The 20,669-nt window shown below is 32.9% G+C and overlaps 3 protein-coding genes across 4 annotated transcripts; all 3 read left to right on the top strand.

Annotated features, from left to right (window-relative positions):
- Position 1: 1 nt before the first annotated feature.
- Positions 2–3,863, top strand: LOC124435546 (ubiquitin-conjugating enzyme E2 1-like). Its single transcript, XM_046985534.1, has 7 exons — positions 2–310; positions 462–546; positions 617–709; positions 1,105–1,202; positions 1,464–1,590; positions 2,021–2,407; positions 3,199–3,863. Exons 1-7 carry the CDS (start codon positions 245–247, stop codon positions 3,291–3,293), a joined length of 951 nt encoding a protein of 316 aa, XP_046841490.1. The 5' UTR covers positions 2–244; the 3' UTR covers positions 3,294–3,863.
- Positions 3,864–5,178: 1,315 nt separating this feature from the next.
- On the top strand, positions 5,179–11,372 carry LOC124433313. Its single transcript, XM_046983077.1, has 3 exons — positions 5,179–5,285; positions 8,926–9,043; positions 10,658–11,372. Exons 2-3 carry the CDS (start codon positions 8,929–8,931, stop codon positions 11,044–11,046), a joined length of 504 nt encoding a protein of 167 aa, XP_046839033.1. The 5' UTR covers positions 5,179–5,285; positions 8,926–8,928; the 3' UTR covers positions 11,047–11,372.
- An 827-nt stretch (positions 11,373–12,199) lies between these two features.
- On the top strand, positions 12,200–20,119 carry LOC124433296 (transmembrane prolyl 4-hydroxylase-like). Of its 2 annotated transcripts, XM_046983059.1 has the most exons (11): positions 12,209–12,817; positions 13,410–13,491; positions 13,595–13,782; positions 13,856–13,917; positions 16,182–16,216; positions 16,685–16,850; positions 17,476–17,533; positions 17,682–17,794; positions 18,534–18,624; positions 19,021–19,297; positions 19,647–20,119. In XM_046983059.1, exons 1-11 carry the CDS (start codon positions 12,653–12,655, stop codon positions 19,802–19,804), a joined length of 1,395 nt encoding a protein of 464 aa, XP_046839015.1. In that variant the 5' UTR covers positions 12,209–12,652; the 3' UTR covers positions 19,805–20,119. The 2 variants fall into 2 exon arrangements, with proteins under 2 accessions (XP_046839022.1, XP_046839015.1); XM_046983066.1 differs by lacking the exon at positions 19,647–20,119 and having other exon boundaries at positions 12,200–12,817; positions 18,973–19,097.
- The last annotated feature ends 550 nt before the right edge of the window (positions 20,120–20,669 follow it).

Below are 20,669 nucleotides of genomic sequence, written 5' to 3'. Positions count from 1 at the left end.
GTTGAGCGCGTAAAATGGAAACATTTGCACATATTGTAAGCACGATTCTCTCCCTGACCAAATGGTGACTACTGGTAACTATGGCTACGACTCAAATGATGGCTGCTCGTTCAAGTTGTCAAATCCGCGGACTCACAGTGTTCACCTGTTCTTCTTGTGCTAGATTTTAATGCTGCCAGTTTTTCTTCAAATTATGGACATCGAGTTTGATAATTTGCAACTCTTTTGAAAAGCTGCATAAAAAATGAAGTCGAGGGCGCAAATGTTGCTTGAAAAAGAGTATGTAAAGTTACAAAGAGAGAACTTCTGGGTAGAGCAAACTTGAAATTTACAAGTTTTAATTGTACTTCGTCATTTAAATAATTGACAATTGACATAGAAAGTAGTAGTATGTGTAATTGATAGTTGGCTGAGAATATTTTCTTCCTGAAAGGAACCGTAAATGTATGATAATATTATAGGGCATAACAGCTTATCCTATTAATGAGGATAATATGTTTTTGTGGGAAGCCAAAATAAATGGTTTAAAGGAAACAATGTGGGAATGTAAGTGTGTAAAATTATTAACTAGACTGATAGACATGATCTTTAAATATTAAATTCTTTGCAATTTCAGGTGGTATATTCAAAATCTACCTTGAGTTTTCAGATTCTTACAACATGACACCACCTAAGGTTTTCTTTGCTACGATACCATATCATCCAAATGGTGAGAGTGTTTCGTGATTTTTATTTTTAAGGTTTGAAGATATGGTACGAAACATCCATGATTTATAAGCATTCTAAAAATATCACAAGTGCTGTTTTGGATGGATTTCATTTAACTATTGTTTATGTGATTTTTTACATAAATTTTACCCACAGTTTACAATAGATACATAATAATGTAATTGCATAAATATATCTGTTTTGGTTGTGTAATAAACATACGGGAAATACAAATTAATTTTTATACGATATGTATAATACATACATATGTGTTTAATATTAAATTACCATAATATATACATATATTCAATATGCTACCACAAAGTTATAGAAGTCTAAACTTTATTTTGTGTGGCAACTAAGAATTTTCTGGAATTCCTCCTTTGAACAATTTAGTTCACAGCTCAACTGGAGTACCATGTCTGGATTTCTTGGATAACCCTGCTGATTGGATGGCAAACTACAGTATTTCATATATTTTACTTTCTATACAGGTACAATATAAATTCTGCCCTTTCACAAATGACATTTGATAATATTTATTTTGTATATCGTAAAAATACATACATTCCCATTTTTATTGCATCCACTACTGAGCTCAAAAACTTCTATGAAACCATGAGTAAGGATGTTGCTACCTTTGATTGTTGGTATATGAATTTAAATTTTTTTTTATATCTCTCATCTACAGAATTACTAAATAGATAATTTATGCAAGTTTTTAGTTTTTATTGCATATTTTATGTATTGTTTAGATATTACTTTCAAATCCAATTTTGCAAGATGCCGTTAATGAAGAAGCAGCTTATGAATATTACCACAATAGAAAAGCTTACAATGAGACTGTAATAAATTGCATCTTGGAGAGCAAAAGAATGGACGGTCAGTGCATGTAATGAAATTTTTGATTTGGCATATTTAATTGGCTGTGTGATCACTAATTAGATACATTTAGACATAATATGTACAAACAAGATTTTAGATTTGCTGAATGGGATGATAAGCTTGTATCTGATATACCGAAAATACTAGCCTAAGCTGTTTTCAAGAATTCATAAGTTAAGGAATTAGCTGTTAAAAATACACAAGCTATTGTTTATACATCAGCTATGATCTGTTTTGCATATATTGCCTATGTTCAAAATTAACAAACTATTACAGCCATGTGCACTTGTTGTTTCAAATATCACATTCGATTCTTCAAGTTGTTTGTAAAAAAAACATCGCAAATATCACATTCACATTGGTCTATTGTATTAGTTTTGCCTCTGTTGCAACACTTACTTTTTCAACTTTGATTTTATTTATGTAGGAAATCTTAAACGAAGCTCGGTTATTAAAAATAACTCCGAGATAGTGGAGGAAGAGAAAAACGATGACATACATTTTCATTTGAAGAAAATATCATTTGAAGACTATTTGAAATTGTGGAAAGGCATTGCAACTTCGAAATTATCCACCACACCGCAGAACGCAATGAGAGTGTATTTGGGGAATAATGATAAACTACAGGAGGCTCATTTTGATTTATCTCAACATGAAGTGGAAAACGAAATCCATTTTCAGTTGACCCAGCACAGAAGGTTAATGTATGGAACATTCGCGTCAAAGAATGACAATCTATCCGAAATTAATTCAAGTCCAAGATCAGTATCTACAAAAAGTCACTTCTTGCGACATTTTTATGAAGGAAAACCAAGTAAGATAGTTATTTTAAGCTACTTTAAAGACTTTAGTTACTAATTTGCAAAAACATTGGCAAGCTGTGTGTTTAATGGTGTTTACTTAAAACCAAGCCTAACAACGTTGTTCCTCGCAAGACTTTGGTGAACAACGAAAATTATACTGGTAATAAACCAAGGTTTTGAGAAATGCGTGTTGTTTCACACCGGCCTTCGGCGAAAGTTTTTTAATTCATCCGATTTGAAGTCAGTTTTGAATCCAGAACATATGATGAATAGCATAATGTCTTTATACGCTTGAACAATAAGTTGTCTAAAAAGTAGTTCGGGCTACTAATTGTAATTAAAGCGAACTGTTTTTTTAAACAACCAATATTGGTAAATTTCTACTTTTTTAGAAACGAACTTTGAACCTTTTAGAGTATTTCAGTGACAATTATAGGATAAAAACAAAACAAAAAAACCTGTTTAGTCTGATTAATGTTGTCATCAGTCTTCGCTGTCACAGTATTATTGGTTAAAGTTGATCACAATAGAGCCAACGTGAAGTAATCATTTGATTTTTGGCGGATTGTTTTAACTATTGCAATCCATTGATCATCTTTTCTTGTTCCTGGTAATGTCAATATTGCACTGTCTGCTATTAATGAAAAAAGTTGGTTTTCAATGTCTATCTAGTCTTTAATTGAATAAACGTTTTAAGAAACTACACAGGTTGGGTGTGGTCATTATCGTGACAGACAGCCGATTCAACATGTTGACATTTTAAAATTAGTTTCAAGTGTTTCGAAATTGTTTTATCTTTCAGATTCGACTGACACCGAACACTTGAACGACTGTAAAGATTTTGAAATAGAGGCAACTGACTTAGTCACTTGGAGTAGAAATCTTTCGGCTGATTAATCCTTTAGATGTTTTCCAAGCTCCAAACAGAATATTCCCATGTTCTGGTCGAAAAGAAAATTTTGTAACTGCAAAATTGGGGATAATACGATGTTCGGATGCATCTATCTCTTGTTTTTGTTCTTAATCAAATGTCCAATTTTATTACATTTATTTTACGTATAAAATTTACTATGCCAAATTAATTTCAGTATGTAAATTCGACCATTCTCGACAAAAACTTCGATGCTGTTACTCGTAAATTAAAAAGAAATTATTTTATAACGCAAGCAAATTGCTCGTTTGGGGCAGTTATCTTGAAGAAAATTTATGGTCCATTTTGTAATGACGTAATGCCAAAGCCATCATCAGAGAATATATATAATATATTAATCCTTATATATTGTGATGACATATGGTAATGAAAGATAGAACTGAAGTTTTGAACACCAGTCATATTTTATTGTCATATTTTACTACTAATGCATGAATATTACTAAAAATTTTATTGCCATTGCTAAACTGTGGCAATAAGAAAACTGTAGATATTTAATTCTTGGAAAAGAAAAAAATCATTTAGCTAGATGTTAACCTTGGACTGACGAAGTGGTTTTTAAAATATCGCTTGTGATCTTTCATTACCGCATTAAACAATGAAAGTTAACGAAAGCCGACGATAGTTTTTTTCATTCGCCTCCTGATACTTGAGTTACAATGACATTGGCGTTAATGGGAAATGAACTAAATGAATCTAAACGTTTAAGGTTGGTTGAAATTACAACTGAAAAAGACAGGAAATTAACTATCCGTGTAAAACAAAATCCAAAGTTTTGAGCCTAAAGTTTTTTACGAAATCTGGACTCATTGTATCAGTCATGAGCGTATCAGATGATATTTTTTAGAGGATGCGGACATTTTCAAACTTGAATGACTTAGTGGCCAATATTGCCTACACACCATGCAAATACTTCCTTGATGTCAGGTATATGCTACGTAAAGAAAGAGAACCATGCGAGATTGAGATTTCAGCCTGTGTCTGTTTGAAAAGAACATGACAATTTAATTTGTCCATTTAGTATAGTTTTCAACAGTTGGTAACGCCTAAATCGGTTCCATCAGACAGAAAATGTTTCCATATGATCGCTTGTGTCGTACTTCCGTCTGGTTGTATGAAAATACCAAAACAATGACGAATAGAGGATTTCATTTAGGGAGGAGTGGCATATTTAAAAGCCTCCTCCAAGTATAACCAAGAAACAAGTGAACAACTGGACATTCTCATCTCATGCAGTGAGAAACCCAAGTCTTTGATTCGACATATGGTGCAAACCGTGTGATACTCCATGTGCTTTGTGCGACGAGGCAAAGCTAGGAATAAATTATGTTCCTGCTGAAGTTTCTTAACGAGATCGATTTTAACATCATTCGGAGCGCTTGCAGTTCATGTTTTGAAGCAATTTTAACATCATTGAAAATACTTCACAGGTTTATTCTCGACAAATCACGCACAACAACTGTTTATGTGACAATATTTTCTTAGTAATTTTACTCCAAAAACTTTTATTAAACTGATGGATTGATAAATAGACGAAGCAATCAAAAAAGATTATTCAAATGTATTTGTAACACTTGTTTCTCTGACTGGTTTTGATTTGTATGAACAAAATTTCCCTTTTGTTATAAACCGTGAGGTCAATGTGGCAAGGGCGGATATTGTCTATAATATTAAGAGCCACGTTTCCTAAACAAAGAAGCATAAAAACAACGTTTGAATAATGAACCACCCGTTGATATGTTTGGTTGTGATGTTGTTATTGCCCTGTTCAATTCTGATTGGACAGCATTTACGTCATGGATTTATGGCACAATAGCATTGGCTATTTGCTCTGGGTTTTAAATACTTTAGGGGCTTTCTCTGATCCTTAGACAAGGTTCTGCATCGCGAGAGAAGGGCGACAAGCACAAGCTAGTAGAAAGAATTGTGATATTTTGTTATCTTCCAGCATAATTTTGGTAAGTTTACACAGAGAAATTCGTGATAGGTTAAATTGTATGAGTACCCGAAATAAAGATCCGATTTAAACGTTCATGCAACTCGAGAAGACGGTCTGTTATTCCTGTAGCTTTGTGAATTAAAATCTATACGAAATGTTAGTTTTCCCTCTACTTCAAATCAATAATCAGTAATTTTACTGAAAGGCTGAAAGGCGAGCGATCGTACTTGCGAGCGACTATGTAGTTTAAGTAGAAGTACTGTAACATTGGTTTGCAGCTTGTAGTCTTGAAAGTAATCTCGTTGGAAAATAACCAAAATTTTGAAGATCTCAAACAAAATGCCGTGTATAGATTTTGTTTAAATTGGAAATTGGCCTAGTGGACTTCAGCTAAATGTCTCTTGTGATATAATATTTATGTATAATAAACGGGGAGACGTGTTCCAAATCGTTTGCGTCACATACCAAATGGATATAATATCACCTTGACAAAATACGCCTCTTGATATTAGCACCGTGTATGTCGAAATATTAGTAGTAGACTAAGTTTGATGTTTCTCAACTGCATTAATAACGTTTGTTTTCGATGCAAGCATAGAAATGCTGCCGTTTTCTGTACTTTTTGCTATTTGTATAATATACTGCATCCATCTTCCACTGAGAAGATCTGCGTAAAACGTTACACTTTTTCATGCAAGAACCGTTTTCAGTTTCGTAATTTGAGTACAGGCTCATAGGACAGGATTGTGTCAAACTGCATGATATTATTCAAGATTGTATGATTTGCATTTCTTCGAGTAATTGTGCTGACAGTTAATTTCTATAAATATCCAATGAGCAAATAGAGATTGAATTGCAACGACAGTTAGATGCAATCAATATTTTTGATTTAAAGTTTGATTCTCCCCGAAGTTTGCTATTGTTATAGTTTGGTTGGGCAACGTTACCAAACATAGACTGTGTTGTGTGCAAAATATTACGAAGTTGAATAACGCAGGTGAAATGATTGGCTGGATTCAAGATAGAAATATATCATTGGGTTTTCTGTATCCCTAGGAAAATACTGTCGAAGGGACAGTGGTTGGGTATAAAGTCATTGGCCTACGCAGGGATACGTTCATATCACATGATTTCATATAGCGTTAGGCTATATGTATAGACTTAATTTGTGAATATCGAACATTTCACAGAAACTACATACTCTAACATGCAATAAAATGAGAGCACTATTTGCTTTGCTTTAAAACAACATTTTCAAATCCACTCATCTTTGTTACGAAATATCAAGTAAATAAAATAAATTGCAAAATGCTTAGCTGTGAGAATGTAAATTATTGGCCCATATCAAGGATATCAAGTCGCTTTTTTAGTGGCTGTGTTTTGTTGGTCTTTGTGTAATGTGTCACATGACTCATGTCTTTCATTAACATTTATACATGTCGCCTGCGTTTAGTTAGCACTGTTGATATGCCATCAGGCCACTGTCAAAAGCAATACAGGTGTATTAAAAATTTTATTGCCACTGTCAACCAGCTGTACATGTCTGTTAATTTTGTCGCACATACAACTACAGTCTACAAGATATATGTTACATGATTTCATAATTGCTGTCTCTTTGTTTTTTTCTTTTCCTTTGTCTTCTCTTCTTTATAATGACTTAATGTATATGCAGTTGTCATAGGCGAACGCTAATTTTCACTTATTTGATTTGTATCTAAGACCTTGTCCACACTAATGCGTTTTCGAAACGCTCCGTTTTCATAGCGTTTTCGGCTGTCCACACTAAAACACTTGAAAACGTTGAATGTGTGATATATTAAACTGCGCATGCTTATACATAAAACGCCAACGGCTGTTGTGACATCAAGTGACATTTTCCAACATTTCAGGACGTCATCGACATCATCGTTTTTAAAAGGCTCCGTTTTTGACTGTCCACACCAAAACAAAACGCATCCGTTTTCAAATTGCTCCACTTTATCGGCAGTGTATCGTTTTTGAGCGTTTCAACGTGGACGGAAAGCAAAAACGCATCAAAAATTATCCGCTTACAAACGAAAACGTATTAGTGTGAACGGGGTTATAATAGGATTGCCAATAATTTGCTCACAACATCCAAATAAGTTCTTGAAGTGTTTAGCTTCTGTTGTTGTGAAACGTAAAATGTTGGATAATTTTTTGCCAAATGACGTTAATTCTGCGATGGATACGAGTATTCGGAATGCAGGCAAACATTAATTAGCAAAATTTTATCCACTGTATTTTTTTAATTGCAGCCGTTTATTGCTTAAACAACAGTTGAGCGATTTGAACCAGAACATTTTATTTTCACAAAAGAGGCATGTAGATTAACTTCTCGCTGTTTGCCCGTCTTTCATTTCGATAATTATGCTAGCTAAAGCTTAATGGTTTCCTGAACATTAACGTTTGTTCCTACATCATAGAACTTCCTGTATTATGTTATTTTATCATTCTGGTTTTACATCAAAAGTCCGCTCAAAGCATGCGAGAAAGCATGAACAGCTAACTTATGTTCATTTATTAATACGCGTATTAATTTCCACATAACCTAACTGTACAAAAACTCGGTAAACTACCGACTGTAATTTTGTGAATATGAAAAGTATTATCAATACTTTTTGGGGAATTGATTTCGCATAAAATTAAAATCATTAAATGTCAGTACTTTGATGAAACGCCGTTCTAGTCAGCCACTTCAATTATTGCAATGATCAACAGAATCTGAATTTCTTATCGGCTATCTTGCCTTGAGGTTACTGTTGTTTCAAAGCAATTTTAGAATTAATTCAGACTTCGGAATTATAATAAAATGTGCAGTTAAACTTGATCGAAGTATTAAGTTCACTAATCAATGCTATAAACGGGTTTGTAAATTTGAAGCTCTTAATTTTAAAGAGGATTTTTCCAGTGGAAGCCTTCGAAAGACTACATGCTGCCCTACGTTTTGACTGATCACTATCTGAGAATAAAAGGAAATAAGATCATCAAGATCACTGTCTATCTTTACCAATATTATTCATTTTGATGAAAGGAAATGCATAATTAACATCTGACATTACATGCCTCTTTTTATTATAAAAGCCCAGCATGATAATAACATCATGTGATGATAGATATAATTATAGTAATGTGATGAAAAAATCTTTGTTTGTTAGCCCAACCTTGACGATTTCATCATATGAATGAGTGGTTGCACATATGTTTTCAATTGTGATATTTTGTATTCTTTTAATCTTGTCGCTACATCATCAGGCTACTTTCATCGTTATTTGACGATTTCCAGCGATACCAAACTTGTTTGAAAAAGATTGGAGCCAATACTACTTTCCAAAGCTTATAATTTTTATAAAAGCTTAGTATTCTCACGCTTACATCAATGCCGTACTTTTTTATTGTATATACTAGACCTACCGTCAGTAACTATAGCTGCCAACACTAGCAGTAAAAATTGAAATGTAGCTACAGAATCACAGTGACGAAGCAAACTTTTTGTAGCAATTCATTATTTCGTTATTAGAATAACAGTCTTTACTTTTTCGATCTCCGATTTTAGGTCACTGCGTGTATTCAAAATTGCACACGAGCGAACTTTCTGGAACGTATAGTGTATTTTGCTCATTTCCTTTGTATGTTTTTAGAGAATGAATGTTGTTTTAATCTTGAATTGCGAAGCTTCTAACAAGAAAGCCGGTTTGACTCAAGCACAGAATGTTTTAAGGCAGCTTTGTGAAAATGGCAACAAAGTTTCAATTTTTGGTGAGTGCTACGTTTTATTTCTGTCATGGGGTCATGACCTAAACTAGCCATGTTATTACTTGTTTATTTGGTTGAGCCGAGCATAGATTTTAGGGCTAATATGGAGGGATTATGGAATGTGACTAGATTCAGTTTTGTGAGATAAAAAAACACAAGTATTGTAGTTCACATATTGGACCTTATGTTCAAACAACATATGCACGTAAACATATAAGTGGAATGTACTTTGACTTCGATTAGCTAAATAAAAAAAATGCTGACAGGAAAGTTAAATTGTCCATTAAATACGTAATTTTACATATCTATTCACATTGTACACGTCAAACTTTTGCTTAGAAGCTTGTAGTCCATTCTTTATTTTTTCGTGACTAAACATATTTTATATTTTCTTCTAACAGATATACCACTTAGGCTGTAGCCACGTTTATTTTTAATTAAAGCAAATTTAAGCAAAATATGAACAATACTTATTTCCGTTCATTGTCTTCATAATACATCAACATTTGACAGTAATGATCAATTGGACGCAGTTATTAATTTTTATGCCATGATTTATTAAAACGTTGCGAAATCATGAAACTTTGCAGTTCTAAATTTCTTCATGAATTTAACTGAACGTTTTTCTGTATTTTGTTATTTGTTAACTTTTGAGCTTGGCTAAGAATTAGCTTACACAACAAATGGACAACTAATGATTCTGATCACACCCACAACAATAGAAAGTTTAGCGAGCATATGAAGTACATACTTAAAAATTTATCAAATGATTCAAACATCAGACTTAATGTTTCCAAAGTTCACATTCACAAAGGCTAGTTGACTGGATTAGAGCACAACGTTTTTAATACAAGATTTTATGTTAACAAATGTGCAAGATTGTCAGTTAATGAAACGTTTCGGCCACCCAAAATTTCGTGGCAGAATTTCCGGCGTTTTATTTTAATTGTTTTGTACAAGCCTTCGCATATTTTTAAATTTAAATTATCGTTGAGTTGAATCTGCAGATTGTGATTTGCATTCGCATAGAAAGCGATAAAAACGAACACAATATATCGGCTCACGTTTCTGTTATTCTTGTTGAATTAATTTTCTCGGGAAGAAGTGACAAAGCCACAGAAATAGGAAATACTTAAATCAATAAACTTGCTCAAGAAAAAAACACAATCATTTATTACGATACTAGTATGGTCCAGTGCTCTGGCCATATAATGGCTATGACGATTATTGAACAAAAAACAAATTGGTCTGAAACCAAAATGCGCGTTTGTCTCAAATTCTTTTGAAGATCTCCCTATGTTCAGAGCCTCAGAGGCTACAAGGAGATCTACTTTAATCCTTTTAAATTCTTGAAATAATACTTCATGATTTATATTTTACTTTCTAATCCTCTTGATAGATATTATAAATGAAAAGCTGCCTATTTGTAACGTATATTCTCGTCAGTTTTGACGAGGTATTGTGATATTAGATTTTAGGCTTTGCTATTCTTGTAATTCATGCATTTTATGAGAACAAAAGAAGCACATTTTTTGTTGTTTTATTTGTGCATATCATTATCAGTTGGATGTATTGAATATAGTTTTATTATATTATTTACTATTTTTATTTCCATAGAGTGCAAGGAACAATCTGTAAAATTTATGTCTGAAGAACCAGCAAGTCTACTTACTGCTAGAAGCCTTGATAAACGACTTCATACACGAATGTCCGAAGCAGATGCGACTCTTTTGATCACAGATAAATCTGCAACAGATTGCCCTTCGTACGTGCGTAAAGTGAAAAGTCTCGACAAAACTGTTTATGTGTGGAACTCGGGTGGTATTAACTGTATTTTATTAGGTGGGTCTATACACTCGCGTCAAGCTGCAATGCAACTTCATGCTATCCTCGAGGAACGAAATTACTACCCGTACATGGCAAATGTTTTGCCTCGTCAATGCTCGTGGCATAATATGTATAGAGTTGATCCCAGCATGGAAACAGCTGGTCCCTGTGTGTTGTGAATGACTCATACAGCGATTATACCACTCTTTTTGTAACTGTAGTATAACTATTACCATGCACTTCTTCCCGGAAAACCATGCATAGAGAGAGAAATATAATGAGGTCTAGCGGCAGCAGTTTAGAACAGTTGGAGGAAATGCTGTCATTGTAAAACTGTATTAGTTAATAGGTAGGGGGTGTATATCTACGTTAAATAGTTTATGTACAGAATTGGGTTATTGTTACATAGTTATGTTTATATGAAAATAAGGACAAAAAATAAACTAGTGATGTTTATTGTAAAAAATGCATTAGATCATAAAAGACTCTGTTTATGTTTGATCAATTCTTGCATTTGTTATTGATGTGGTTTTGTAAGGTTTGTTATGGCTCTAGTTTGCCGCTTTGATTTCTTATTTCATGATCAAATTTCAACAAGTGATCGCAACTTGTGAAACATCTTTACCCGTAATGTTTACATCTGTAAATACTGATTTGACCCAGAGGTAACTGCTATGAGCTATGGGTGGGCGAAGGGGCACCCTGAACGCTGTTATTTATGAAAATATATATAGATAAAAAAGTAGGTTTATATTGGAGAAAATGAAAGCCCTGAATATGTAGGCCTTGATAGTCTTCGAAAAACTCACTCGTGTATGTTTTCCCAAAGTGCACTCGAAACCATGCTATTACATGTACGAAGATCATTTGTGAATTCGTTTTCCTGGTAGTATAAATTGACTACTCTGTATCATTTTAGTGTACAGATGAGGGGGCATCCCATCCTTGAAGAATCACGGGCAGCATGATTGAAACCTACGCCACTGGTTTGACCTGTTACAATGGCGAATCCTAAGTTAGTTAAAATGAAGTATAATTAACATACTTTCTGATCAACACTATTGGCCCTGAATTTCTAAAGGATAAAATTTTACCAATGGATTTGCCTCTAGGGTGTTTGAAAATGTAAATATAAGCAAATATTTTAGCTGCAAGCCTGCAAGAACTTTGACATTACTTATTTGACACAGGTCCTTCATTGTTTTGGTTTGAAATACGAAAAATTATTTTTAATCTTATGACATCTTTGTTCAGCATGCGAACAAGTTTGAATTTCTTGGCTGTCAGCACAATCAGCTGTGAATATCATACGTGAGATCCAGCACATTTTCAACAAACTTGACCTTTTGATTACAGGATTTAACTTACTGGATAGTCGACATGGTGCAGTAACATGGTTAAGCAGGATGTCAATGAAAATTGTCTTTGATTTACCTAAGTCCATCTATAATGTTATTCAATTATACGTGTTGATGGGCACGGAACGACTCTACGCCTCTCGATTATTTGTTAGAAGTTCCGTTGTATAGATAAATCATGAGATAAATGATAAGTGGCGCCATTTAAAGGACACCATAATGGTGACGTCACAAGGAAGACAGAATGCAAACAACCAATACAAACAACCATGAAGCATCAGCATTCAGCATCAATGAACATCCTTCTTTCATTTTCAGTAAATGGTTAATGGTTTTCAAACGAAAATTGCAGCTCGTACTCATCATTCTCCTCTCTCAATTTACGAGTCTAGTGGGCTTGTATACTTAGTATTTGTGCTCAAAAAAGATGTCGAAATATCTAGTGCCTTTATTGCTGTTCTTGATAATTTTGTTTTGCTTCACTAATTCATCTTTATGTGATAATGTTGGTGATGAATGCCCTCAAATGGATAGGGAATGTTTGCTGAAATATTATGAGAATTTAATTTTGCCAAGACGTGACCCTGGTGAGGTAAGTTAAACGAATTTTCAAAAATTATTACTTTATACTTTTTATAAGATTATACAAAAACAAACTGACACGTCAGGACAAAACAGCTGAATCAGGAAGCAGTATTTTTAATTTTTTACCTGCCATGATTTTATTCGCAATCTAACAGATGCACATATTTGTATGCTTTATACGAAAAAAGTACGATGTATAATTAAGTCAATTTTAACAATCCAGGAGAAATTTGATATCAAATCAAATGTCGTTTAGAAAATTACTCTTGAAATGCATTCGAAATTGCTTGTTCATTGTTGCTGCCTAATTCAAAATGACTCTTCAAAGAAAGTTACTGATGCCAAAGGCTCCATTGATGTTGCACATGGTGAAATTATTTAAAACCTGCAAAATTTATCTTTATTTCCAGTTTGAATCCTGGTGCTACATTGTCCATTTAGAATGATAATTATACATCAGATATTTTGCAATTTAATTGCAAAATCCTTGTACATTAACTTGTCATTAACAATGTTTGGCAGATAGGCAAGAGAAGATTATAGGTATCTTAACAAAGTCATGTTTTAAGATCAAATCTTATCATTTTCACTTGTATTAGGTTGGAAAAATCACCAGTTTAACACTTGAGAATGGAGAAGTTCGCAAAATGAAGACTTTGAGTATAAAACCTCCCATATTTGGTAAGGTTGGGTGTTTTTGTAACTTTTCCCTTCATTCGAGTTATTTAAAACGAGTTGTTGAGGAAACATTGTATGGTTTTTGCCTCTGTGTGTTTTTATGTAGAAATTCCAAACTACCTTTCCGAGGCAGAATGTGATGATATAATAGAAATAGCCAAGAACCAGGGCTTAGAGACATCTGTGACTTTCAATGAAGATACAATTGAAGAAATACCTGAGAATAAAGTGGATGATCATGATCTTTTTGTCTATTATGATTATAATAATGATGAGCATTTAGATGTGAAAGAGGTTAGAAAATATTAATGTTTGATTTTGTTTGATGTGGACATCTGAGGTGGATGTTTTCAATTTTTTTTCTTAGGTTTTTAATCTTTTAGATACAGAAATGGACTTTTCTCCTGACAGGGAAGATATCATAGACATGTATGTATTATTTTGTCTACAAAATAATGCTGACATTTTATTGTCTTTCTGTTTTGATCAAAATAACCTGTTCAAAAGTCTAGATAATGATGTATTTATTGTGACCAGACTTATCTTGATGGAGTCTTGAGGCATTTAGTAGCATAGCTAGGCTGCTTATTTTGCTGTAGGTGTTATACAAATGCTTTCATCTTCAGTCACTGTGGAAACAAAATATTTCTAGATTTTTATAAACAAGAAATTTTAATAATTTTCTGAAAGATTTATCAACAAAATGCTCAACAAAATTTGCAATCTATTTATGTTTTATGTTAGTCTCTCAGCAAGAGGATTTTTGTCCAGTAGAAATTTAGCAAACTAACTAAGGAGACAATCTTGATTAGCTTGTTAAACTCAACTTTTGTTTTTTGTTACTCAACCCAGTACTGTTTGTCGCTGTCAACTGGGTATTGACCTGTTTATTACGCTCAAAATTTCTTTTTCAAAAATGGTTTTTAAAATCATGATTGGAAGTAGTTGGGTTATACAAAATTGATTGAAAAATTCATTAAAAAAAACAAATAAAAAGTTAGATGTATTTACTGTTAAAAAATTTTTTTGCAGACATCCAACAAAGACGAACAGACATACTGACTTACGTACAAATAACAAATAATTAAAGTTAGTTGAATAGATTTTAAAAGATTGAAAAAGGTTTTTTAACATTAAAAAAGTGCTGCAAAAATATTAATGCTTGGTATGAAATGCAGTATATTAGAAATTTGTGTTCAACGTCCAGACTCAATTTGTTCAAAATTGTTTAAAGATATTTGTTATTTTAAACTGTTGCTATGTTGTGTTTGTCTCGTTGTTTATTTTGGATGTCTGCAAAATATTTTTCTATCTATAAATACATTTGACTTATTTATTTAATTTTCAAAGTAATTTATAGTTAATTTTATACAACGCAATAAAGTAGGTAGCATACGGGAGGTTGTTTGGTTTTATATTGGTCTGTAATGATATGATTTTCATTTTGCTTTTAAACTAGTAAACCAATTTTCATTATAAAATAATGTTGTCAGAATTTCTTCAAACAAGTTTTGTATTCAACCAATTCATTATCCTTGATATTGCATTAACTGAACATATTTCACCAAATGAGATAAATCCACTGGATAGATCGTCGTGTTCATCAGTAAAATTTGCGCTTTGCACCCCCTCCCCGCTGCAAAAAAAAATTGAATGCTTGGTATGAATGCAGTACGTGTATTGTGTCCATCGTCCAGACTCAATTTGATCGAAATTATTTAACTATTTGTTATTTTAAACCGTTGTTATGTTGAATTTTCTCCATTTATTCTGGATGTCTGCAAAATATTTTCTATAAATACGTTAAATTTATTTATTTAATTTTTTAGTTAATTTCATACAACGCATCAAGGGGGTAGCATACGGGTGGGTGTGGCGAAGTATATTGGTCGATAATGATACGCAGTGACGTAACTGGGAGGTGCTCAGGTGTCAAGTGACGGGGCCCCCCGGGCATAGGGACCCCGAATAAGAATTACCATATAATTTTTTTTAATAAGTATAACACATTCATGGGAAATTGATATTAACACTATTATGACACAACTTTGCAGTTTAAATGTGTTGTGAATGAAATATAAATATTTTCTGTGAAGGAGTCTTTAGAGGTGTACACTCAACAAGCTAACATACAGGGTGTATTAATGAACGAATAAATGTCACGTGAGCTGTGAGTTTAAAAAGAAAATAATTTACGACTCTTCCCAGTTCACTTTATTTTTCATTAAAATTTTCTAAAATATCCATACTTTGTAATAAAAAATTGTGAAAACTATTTTTTTTAATATTTCATGCTTTCACGAGCCATTCAACTATTTAAACATTGTTTGAGGATGATGCTTGAAGCATTGTGAAATAATATATTTATTGCTTTTGTTGCTTTCTAATTTCTTTTCTAAAATCTTAATCTTGTCACTCAAAAACTAGCATTGATCAATCAAAATTATTTTTTTACTGTTACCACAAATAGGGGAACTTAGTGTGCTCGTTTCCTTACATAACGATGGCAACTATAGAAAGCTAACTGAAGCTAACCCGTGTTTAAAAATCAACCTTATAAATCAATTTGCAATGGAGTAAATATCAAGCTAGCTTCACCTAAGTTTTATGTTCCCCATCCAGTCATATCTGTTGTCGACACATCAGTCCACTATTTTTGAATGATTTTGTTTATACTATTCATATTTTATTAGGTTTGAGAAACTTCAATTGGATGAAAATAGCGACCGTAAGTTTTGCGATTTTATTTTTAAACCTAACTTCTTTCAATTATTGCATGTGATGTGCGTGAAATTCCCTGCAAAGAAGGAACGTCTGTTGTAGTGTTTGTAACTGTCTTACTGATGTTTTTCTCTTGACTAAAAAATTTTTTCAAATGAATCCCTGACTTAAACGTCTTTTTAGTAACGTCCTTACTAAAAACATGTTTCTAGCAACTCTCAAAGTTCCAGTTAAACCCAAATCAAAACAGGAAAATTTCTCAAAAAATTTATTTTTAGAAAGTTCCCGAGGTAATATAGTTCATCACGAATCCCAAATAAAAAATACAATAAAGTATAAATTACTTACATACATGGAAAAAAGCACTATTTAAAATAATATAATTTAAATTTTTTATGCAAGTTTGAAGTAGTTTGCTGTTTCTTCATTTTCACCGTTACACTACATCGATAGCTACATGTGAATATTTTTTTAGTTCTTATTAGTATGGAAGAATTTCGGAAAAGAAATTTGCAAAATATTTTTCAATATGTGTCTGAAATCAAAGAACGCAAACCTTATACGAAAAGTCGAAATAGCAATCAAACATGGTTAGATACAGATGATGACAGTGTCAAGACTTTGCAGTCTTTACGATTAAGGTGAATCAAGAAATAAATATGTCACATTTTTATGATAGTTCAGTTTGCTTCCAGTCTTGGTTATAGGTTTTAGGAGGTTTGGATCCTCTCAGCTGCATAGGATCATGTGAAATGTATTGATGATTTTTGAGCATGCGGCTGTAAATAAGGTCGTTGCAGTCTTTGTGACCTTTAGTTCTTCACTTCATTTGTTTCTGAAGTCTGTTTTTCAGCTTTCGTTACTTTTCATATCAAGCGCGTAATTGTTTGTTTCGATGTAGCTATCTACTTTAGACAACGCTGGGTTGAAGAAATGATGTCAATTTTTCATGTTTGTTGAAATGATTTCAAGGATTTTTTGTTATTTTTCTTTTGAAATTCTCATTTCTAAATTGGTGTTTTGCAATTTTGCTTTACGATTGTTCCTACTGAACGAGTATTTCTTTGAAATTTTCAAAAATCTTTTGGAATTAACCTTCTAACTTTCAACATTTTACATTCAAGTGTATAATAAACGCCTCATAACTATGCATTTGTCAATAAACGAGTTTTCAAAAGATTGATTTTGATTTCAGAATGAATTTCGTGGAATATTGAAATCTTCCGTCGTCTGATTACATTTTTTATTTATTATTAACGATTATAGACTGCTAAAGTTGACCCAACTTCCGATGGTACTGTTGAACACTAGTGAGAGTCTTCAGGTATCGTAAATCTAAGAGAGTACACTTGTGCTACTTTGAAATGTAGATGTGCAATTGTTTGCGAATGTATTATCAAAACTTGGTATAACCTTCCTTGCTTCTTTGTTTTGTTTTTTTTTGTTGATTTTTTTTCTTTTTCGTTCAAAAGGTTGTAAAATATGATCCTAAAGGACATTACAACTGTCATTTGGATAGCGATGATATTAGTGATGAGGCACCATGCTGTCATGTTCGTGATGTTGAAAATTGCCGAATTTGTAGGTATGAAACAAAGCAATAGTACTTTTATAATTTTGACGATAAATGAAAGATTATTCCAAATAAAATAAGTGTTATAAGTATTGTGTCTGTAATAATTTATGACACACGTGCAGATTACGTAAAACAAAACTATCTTGCAAAAAAAACAATGTAAACTCTTAATTTGAATTTTTTTAAATCGAATTTAAAATTAAACTATTTTACTTGTTTTAGAAGTATAAGCAAACAAGTTGATGTGATTTATTAAATATTCATATCGTGCATGGACTATAATTCATCTTTGAAAAAATCTTCTTGCACTTTATGTCTTCTTGTACTACATGTTGTATACTTTTTCTTGTGCTTGACAAGTGTACGTCAATTTATGAAACCCATTTGTACGTGCTGCAGTTGTCCGATAAACTGCTAACACAATACACACAATACAATGACCTAAGAACCAGATAACAAATACGGCTAACCTGACGTTTACTCTTCATTTGACTCTGAAGATGACTACCGCTAAGGTTGTCGAAACGTCAGTCAACAACAACAAAAACAGTCCTTCTCAGGACTATACCAACCTGGACGATCTACATTTACAAACATGTAAAACTGCTAACTTAATTTTTTGGAGGGAGAGGCAAACGCTACCCCATACCCCATAGGATTTACACCTCTGCTTTCAACAACCAAAGCTACAAAACAAGATCAGTTAGTTTAGACGGAGTATCTGCATTCTTTGAATAATTTCTTTTAGATATTTGACCGTTTTGTATTTCTTGAATGATGTTGAAGAAGGTGGTGAAACGGCTTTTCCTATCGCTGATAATATTACTTATGACGACGAGGTAAGAACATATTCTGTTGCCATAGCAACTCTTGTGTTTAAGTTCTTCTCTGGACAAAAGAATGATGATTAATGATCGACATGAAGTCACTGCAAACGATCTCAGGAAGTGACCACCAATATGACGAACTGTAAAATTACTATATTAGTTATTACTTTTTGCTGAAAAATGACAATTGCCTGCAATGAAGTTATTTTACCTCGCCCTCGATTTCTTTAAAAATTATGTCCGCCTCCCCCCTCAGAAAGCGACGACCACTCTAACCCCCCCCCAGGAAGAAGCGACCACTCTAAACATTCTAACAATCATTATTAATAATTTTTACTATATTGCTGCAACATTTGTGAGTGAAAATGATTCCCTACGTTCGTTGAAACAATATTTGCGTGTATCAAGGTATGGTCTAAAGACGTTAAACGAATCTGTAATGTCGGTCGTAATTGTCACGAATCAAATATTCGTGTTAAACCCGAGAAAGGGAAGGCTATCATGTGGTACAGTCACGTGATTGACGAGGATACTCATTGGCTTGGTGAAACCGATCCATTCAGTGTTCATGGAGGATGTGATGTGAAAAAAGGAACAAAATGGATAGCGAACAACTGGATTTCATTGAGCGAGAATCGATCTGATGATATCAAAAAATGGATTGATCATCTTCAAAACTCTTTTGGTGAGTTAGCTATCAAAATGTAAAGCAAACTTATTGTTAAATTTTTCAATCTCCAATGAAGTTTTCTATTAAAACGGGAAAGCCTTGACAAGCGAGAAACCTTTTTTGTCAGCTCTACAGAAACCTAATTATGTAGCTATTTACATTGGCGTAGCAAGCTCGCCTATTTAGTCCTGTACTATGTTACTTTTTCTGTGTTCACGTACTGTAAAAACAATACATTTCTGAAGAAACAAATAATGATAATATTCTTAAATCTGCATCGCAGCATGAGTCAGTGGTTGACGATACTGCACTCACATAGCTGTATGTACAAATGTGCTACACTTGTTTATGTCGTATATTATAGATGGAAAGATCACCCTAAGCTCAAGGGACGAAGGTGATAATACAAGGCTTGATAGACTTGATGCAGAAAATAGAGAGAAAGAGGAAGGTATCGATGCAATTTTTGAAATCATTGAACGTAAAGATACGTCAAACATCGATACAAAAAATGAGTTATGAATCAACGATTAGCTGTTTTTCTGAGGTTAGCACCTCAACCTCAAGTAAGAAACTGGTGTAATAAATTCTATAATGAGTCTTGATGTATTTTAAAACAGTTCTGTAAATATAAGCTGTATATGTTCATTTAGATAATAAGTTGGTCTATTATTTGTATCGTCTTCCTTTGTATCGTAATTCCTTTCTTCCATATCTAGTTTGGCTGAGAAAGTATTCCTAATTCAAGTATTTAGAAAAATATATTTTACTTTTACAAGAATTTAATTTAAGCAGTGCATGTGAAATACACACGAAGGACCAATTCATCTGTTAAAATCAGTAACTGTTTACTTTGTTACAGTTAAAAGCTGTCTTGTTTTTTGAAGTGAGAATATCTTTTGATGTTAATATTTCATTTATAATCTTGCTAAAACTTTTCCATGACAATCAAATTTTGGTCAGTGAGCTTTAGCAGTTGTCGAACTGGTTTAGCTCCGACTGATGATGAGATTCAGCGCTAATGTCTACTGCAGCAGTTTCGCTCTGTAAACATTTTTCGTAAGTTTATGAAGTTTAAGTACAAATCCATGTACGCAAGTCGTCTATTGCAAATGGTAATTAGATTGGCGGGGCTGTGCAAGATGTATAAAAAAAAACTGCTACTCCTATCTACCTATCTAATAAACGGACTGCTGCCTCCATCTACTTCCACACTATGTAATGCCTAAAAATGATATTTCTCTAGAATAACTACGATTCATTTTTCAAAATGATATTAATGTTTCTGCTTCTATCAAGTATTCTCATAAACGCTTCATTAAAGAGTAAGAGTGATAATCTCTAAAGCAGTGTGGTAATAAACTATAATGACATTTTATCATAATAG

Source organism: Xenia sp. Carnegie-2017, unplaced genomic scaffold, assembly GCF_021976095.1.
Source record: "Xenia sp. Carnegie-2017 unplaced genomic scaffold, XeniaSp_v1 HiC_scaffold_1, whole genome shotgun sequence".
NCBI lineage: Eukaryota > Metazoa > Cnidaria > Anthozoa > Malacalcyonacea > Xeniidae > Xenia > Xenia sp. Carnegie-2017.
The sequence above is the reverse complement of the archived record's forward strand: the minus strand, read 5'-3'. Positions and strand labels throughout refer to the sequence as shown.

What these genes read in the sequence shown, in the direction of transcription:
- LOC124433296 (XM_046983059.1), top strand. Translation starts at nt 12,653, where the DNA reads ATGTCGAAATATCTAGTGCCTTTATTGCTGTTCTTGATAATTTTGTTT. An exon ending in CAAGACGTGACCCTGGTGAG is followed by an intron (nt 12,818 to 13,409) that starts GTAAGTTAAACG and finishes CACTTGTATTAG; the next exon opens with GTTGGAAAAATCACCAGTTT. An exon ending in TTGCAGTCTTTACGATTAAG is followed by an intron (nt 16,851 to 17,475) that starts GTGAATCAAGAA and finishes TAACGATTATAG; the next exon opens with ACTGCTAAAGTTGACCCAAC.
- LOC124435546 (XM_046985534.1), top strand. Translation starts at nt 245, where the DNA reads ATGAAGTCGAGGGCGCAAATGTTGCTTGAAAAAGAGTATGTAAAGTTA. An exon ending in ATATTTTACTTTCTATACAG is followed by an intron (nt 1,203 to 1,463) that starts GTACAATATAAA and finishes TGTATTGTTTAG; the next exon opens with ATATTACTTTCAAATCCAAT. An exon ending in TTTTTATGAAGGAAAACCAA is followed by an intron (nt 2,408 to 3,198) that starts GTAAGATAGTTA and finishes TTTATCTTTCAG; the next exon opens with ATTCGACTGACACCGAACAC.
- LOC124433313 (XM_046983077.1), top strand. Translation starts at nt 8,929, where the DNA reads ATGAATGTTGTTTTAATCTTGAATTGCGAAGCTTCTAACAAGAAAGCC. An exon ending in CAACAAAGTTTCAATTTTTG is followed by an intron (nt 9,044 to 10,657) that starts GTGAGTGCTACG and finishes TTATTTCCATAG; the next exon opens with AGTGCAAGGAACAATCTGTA.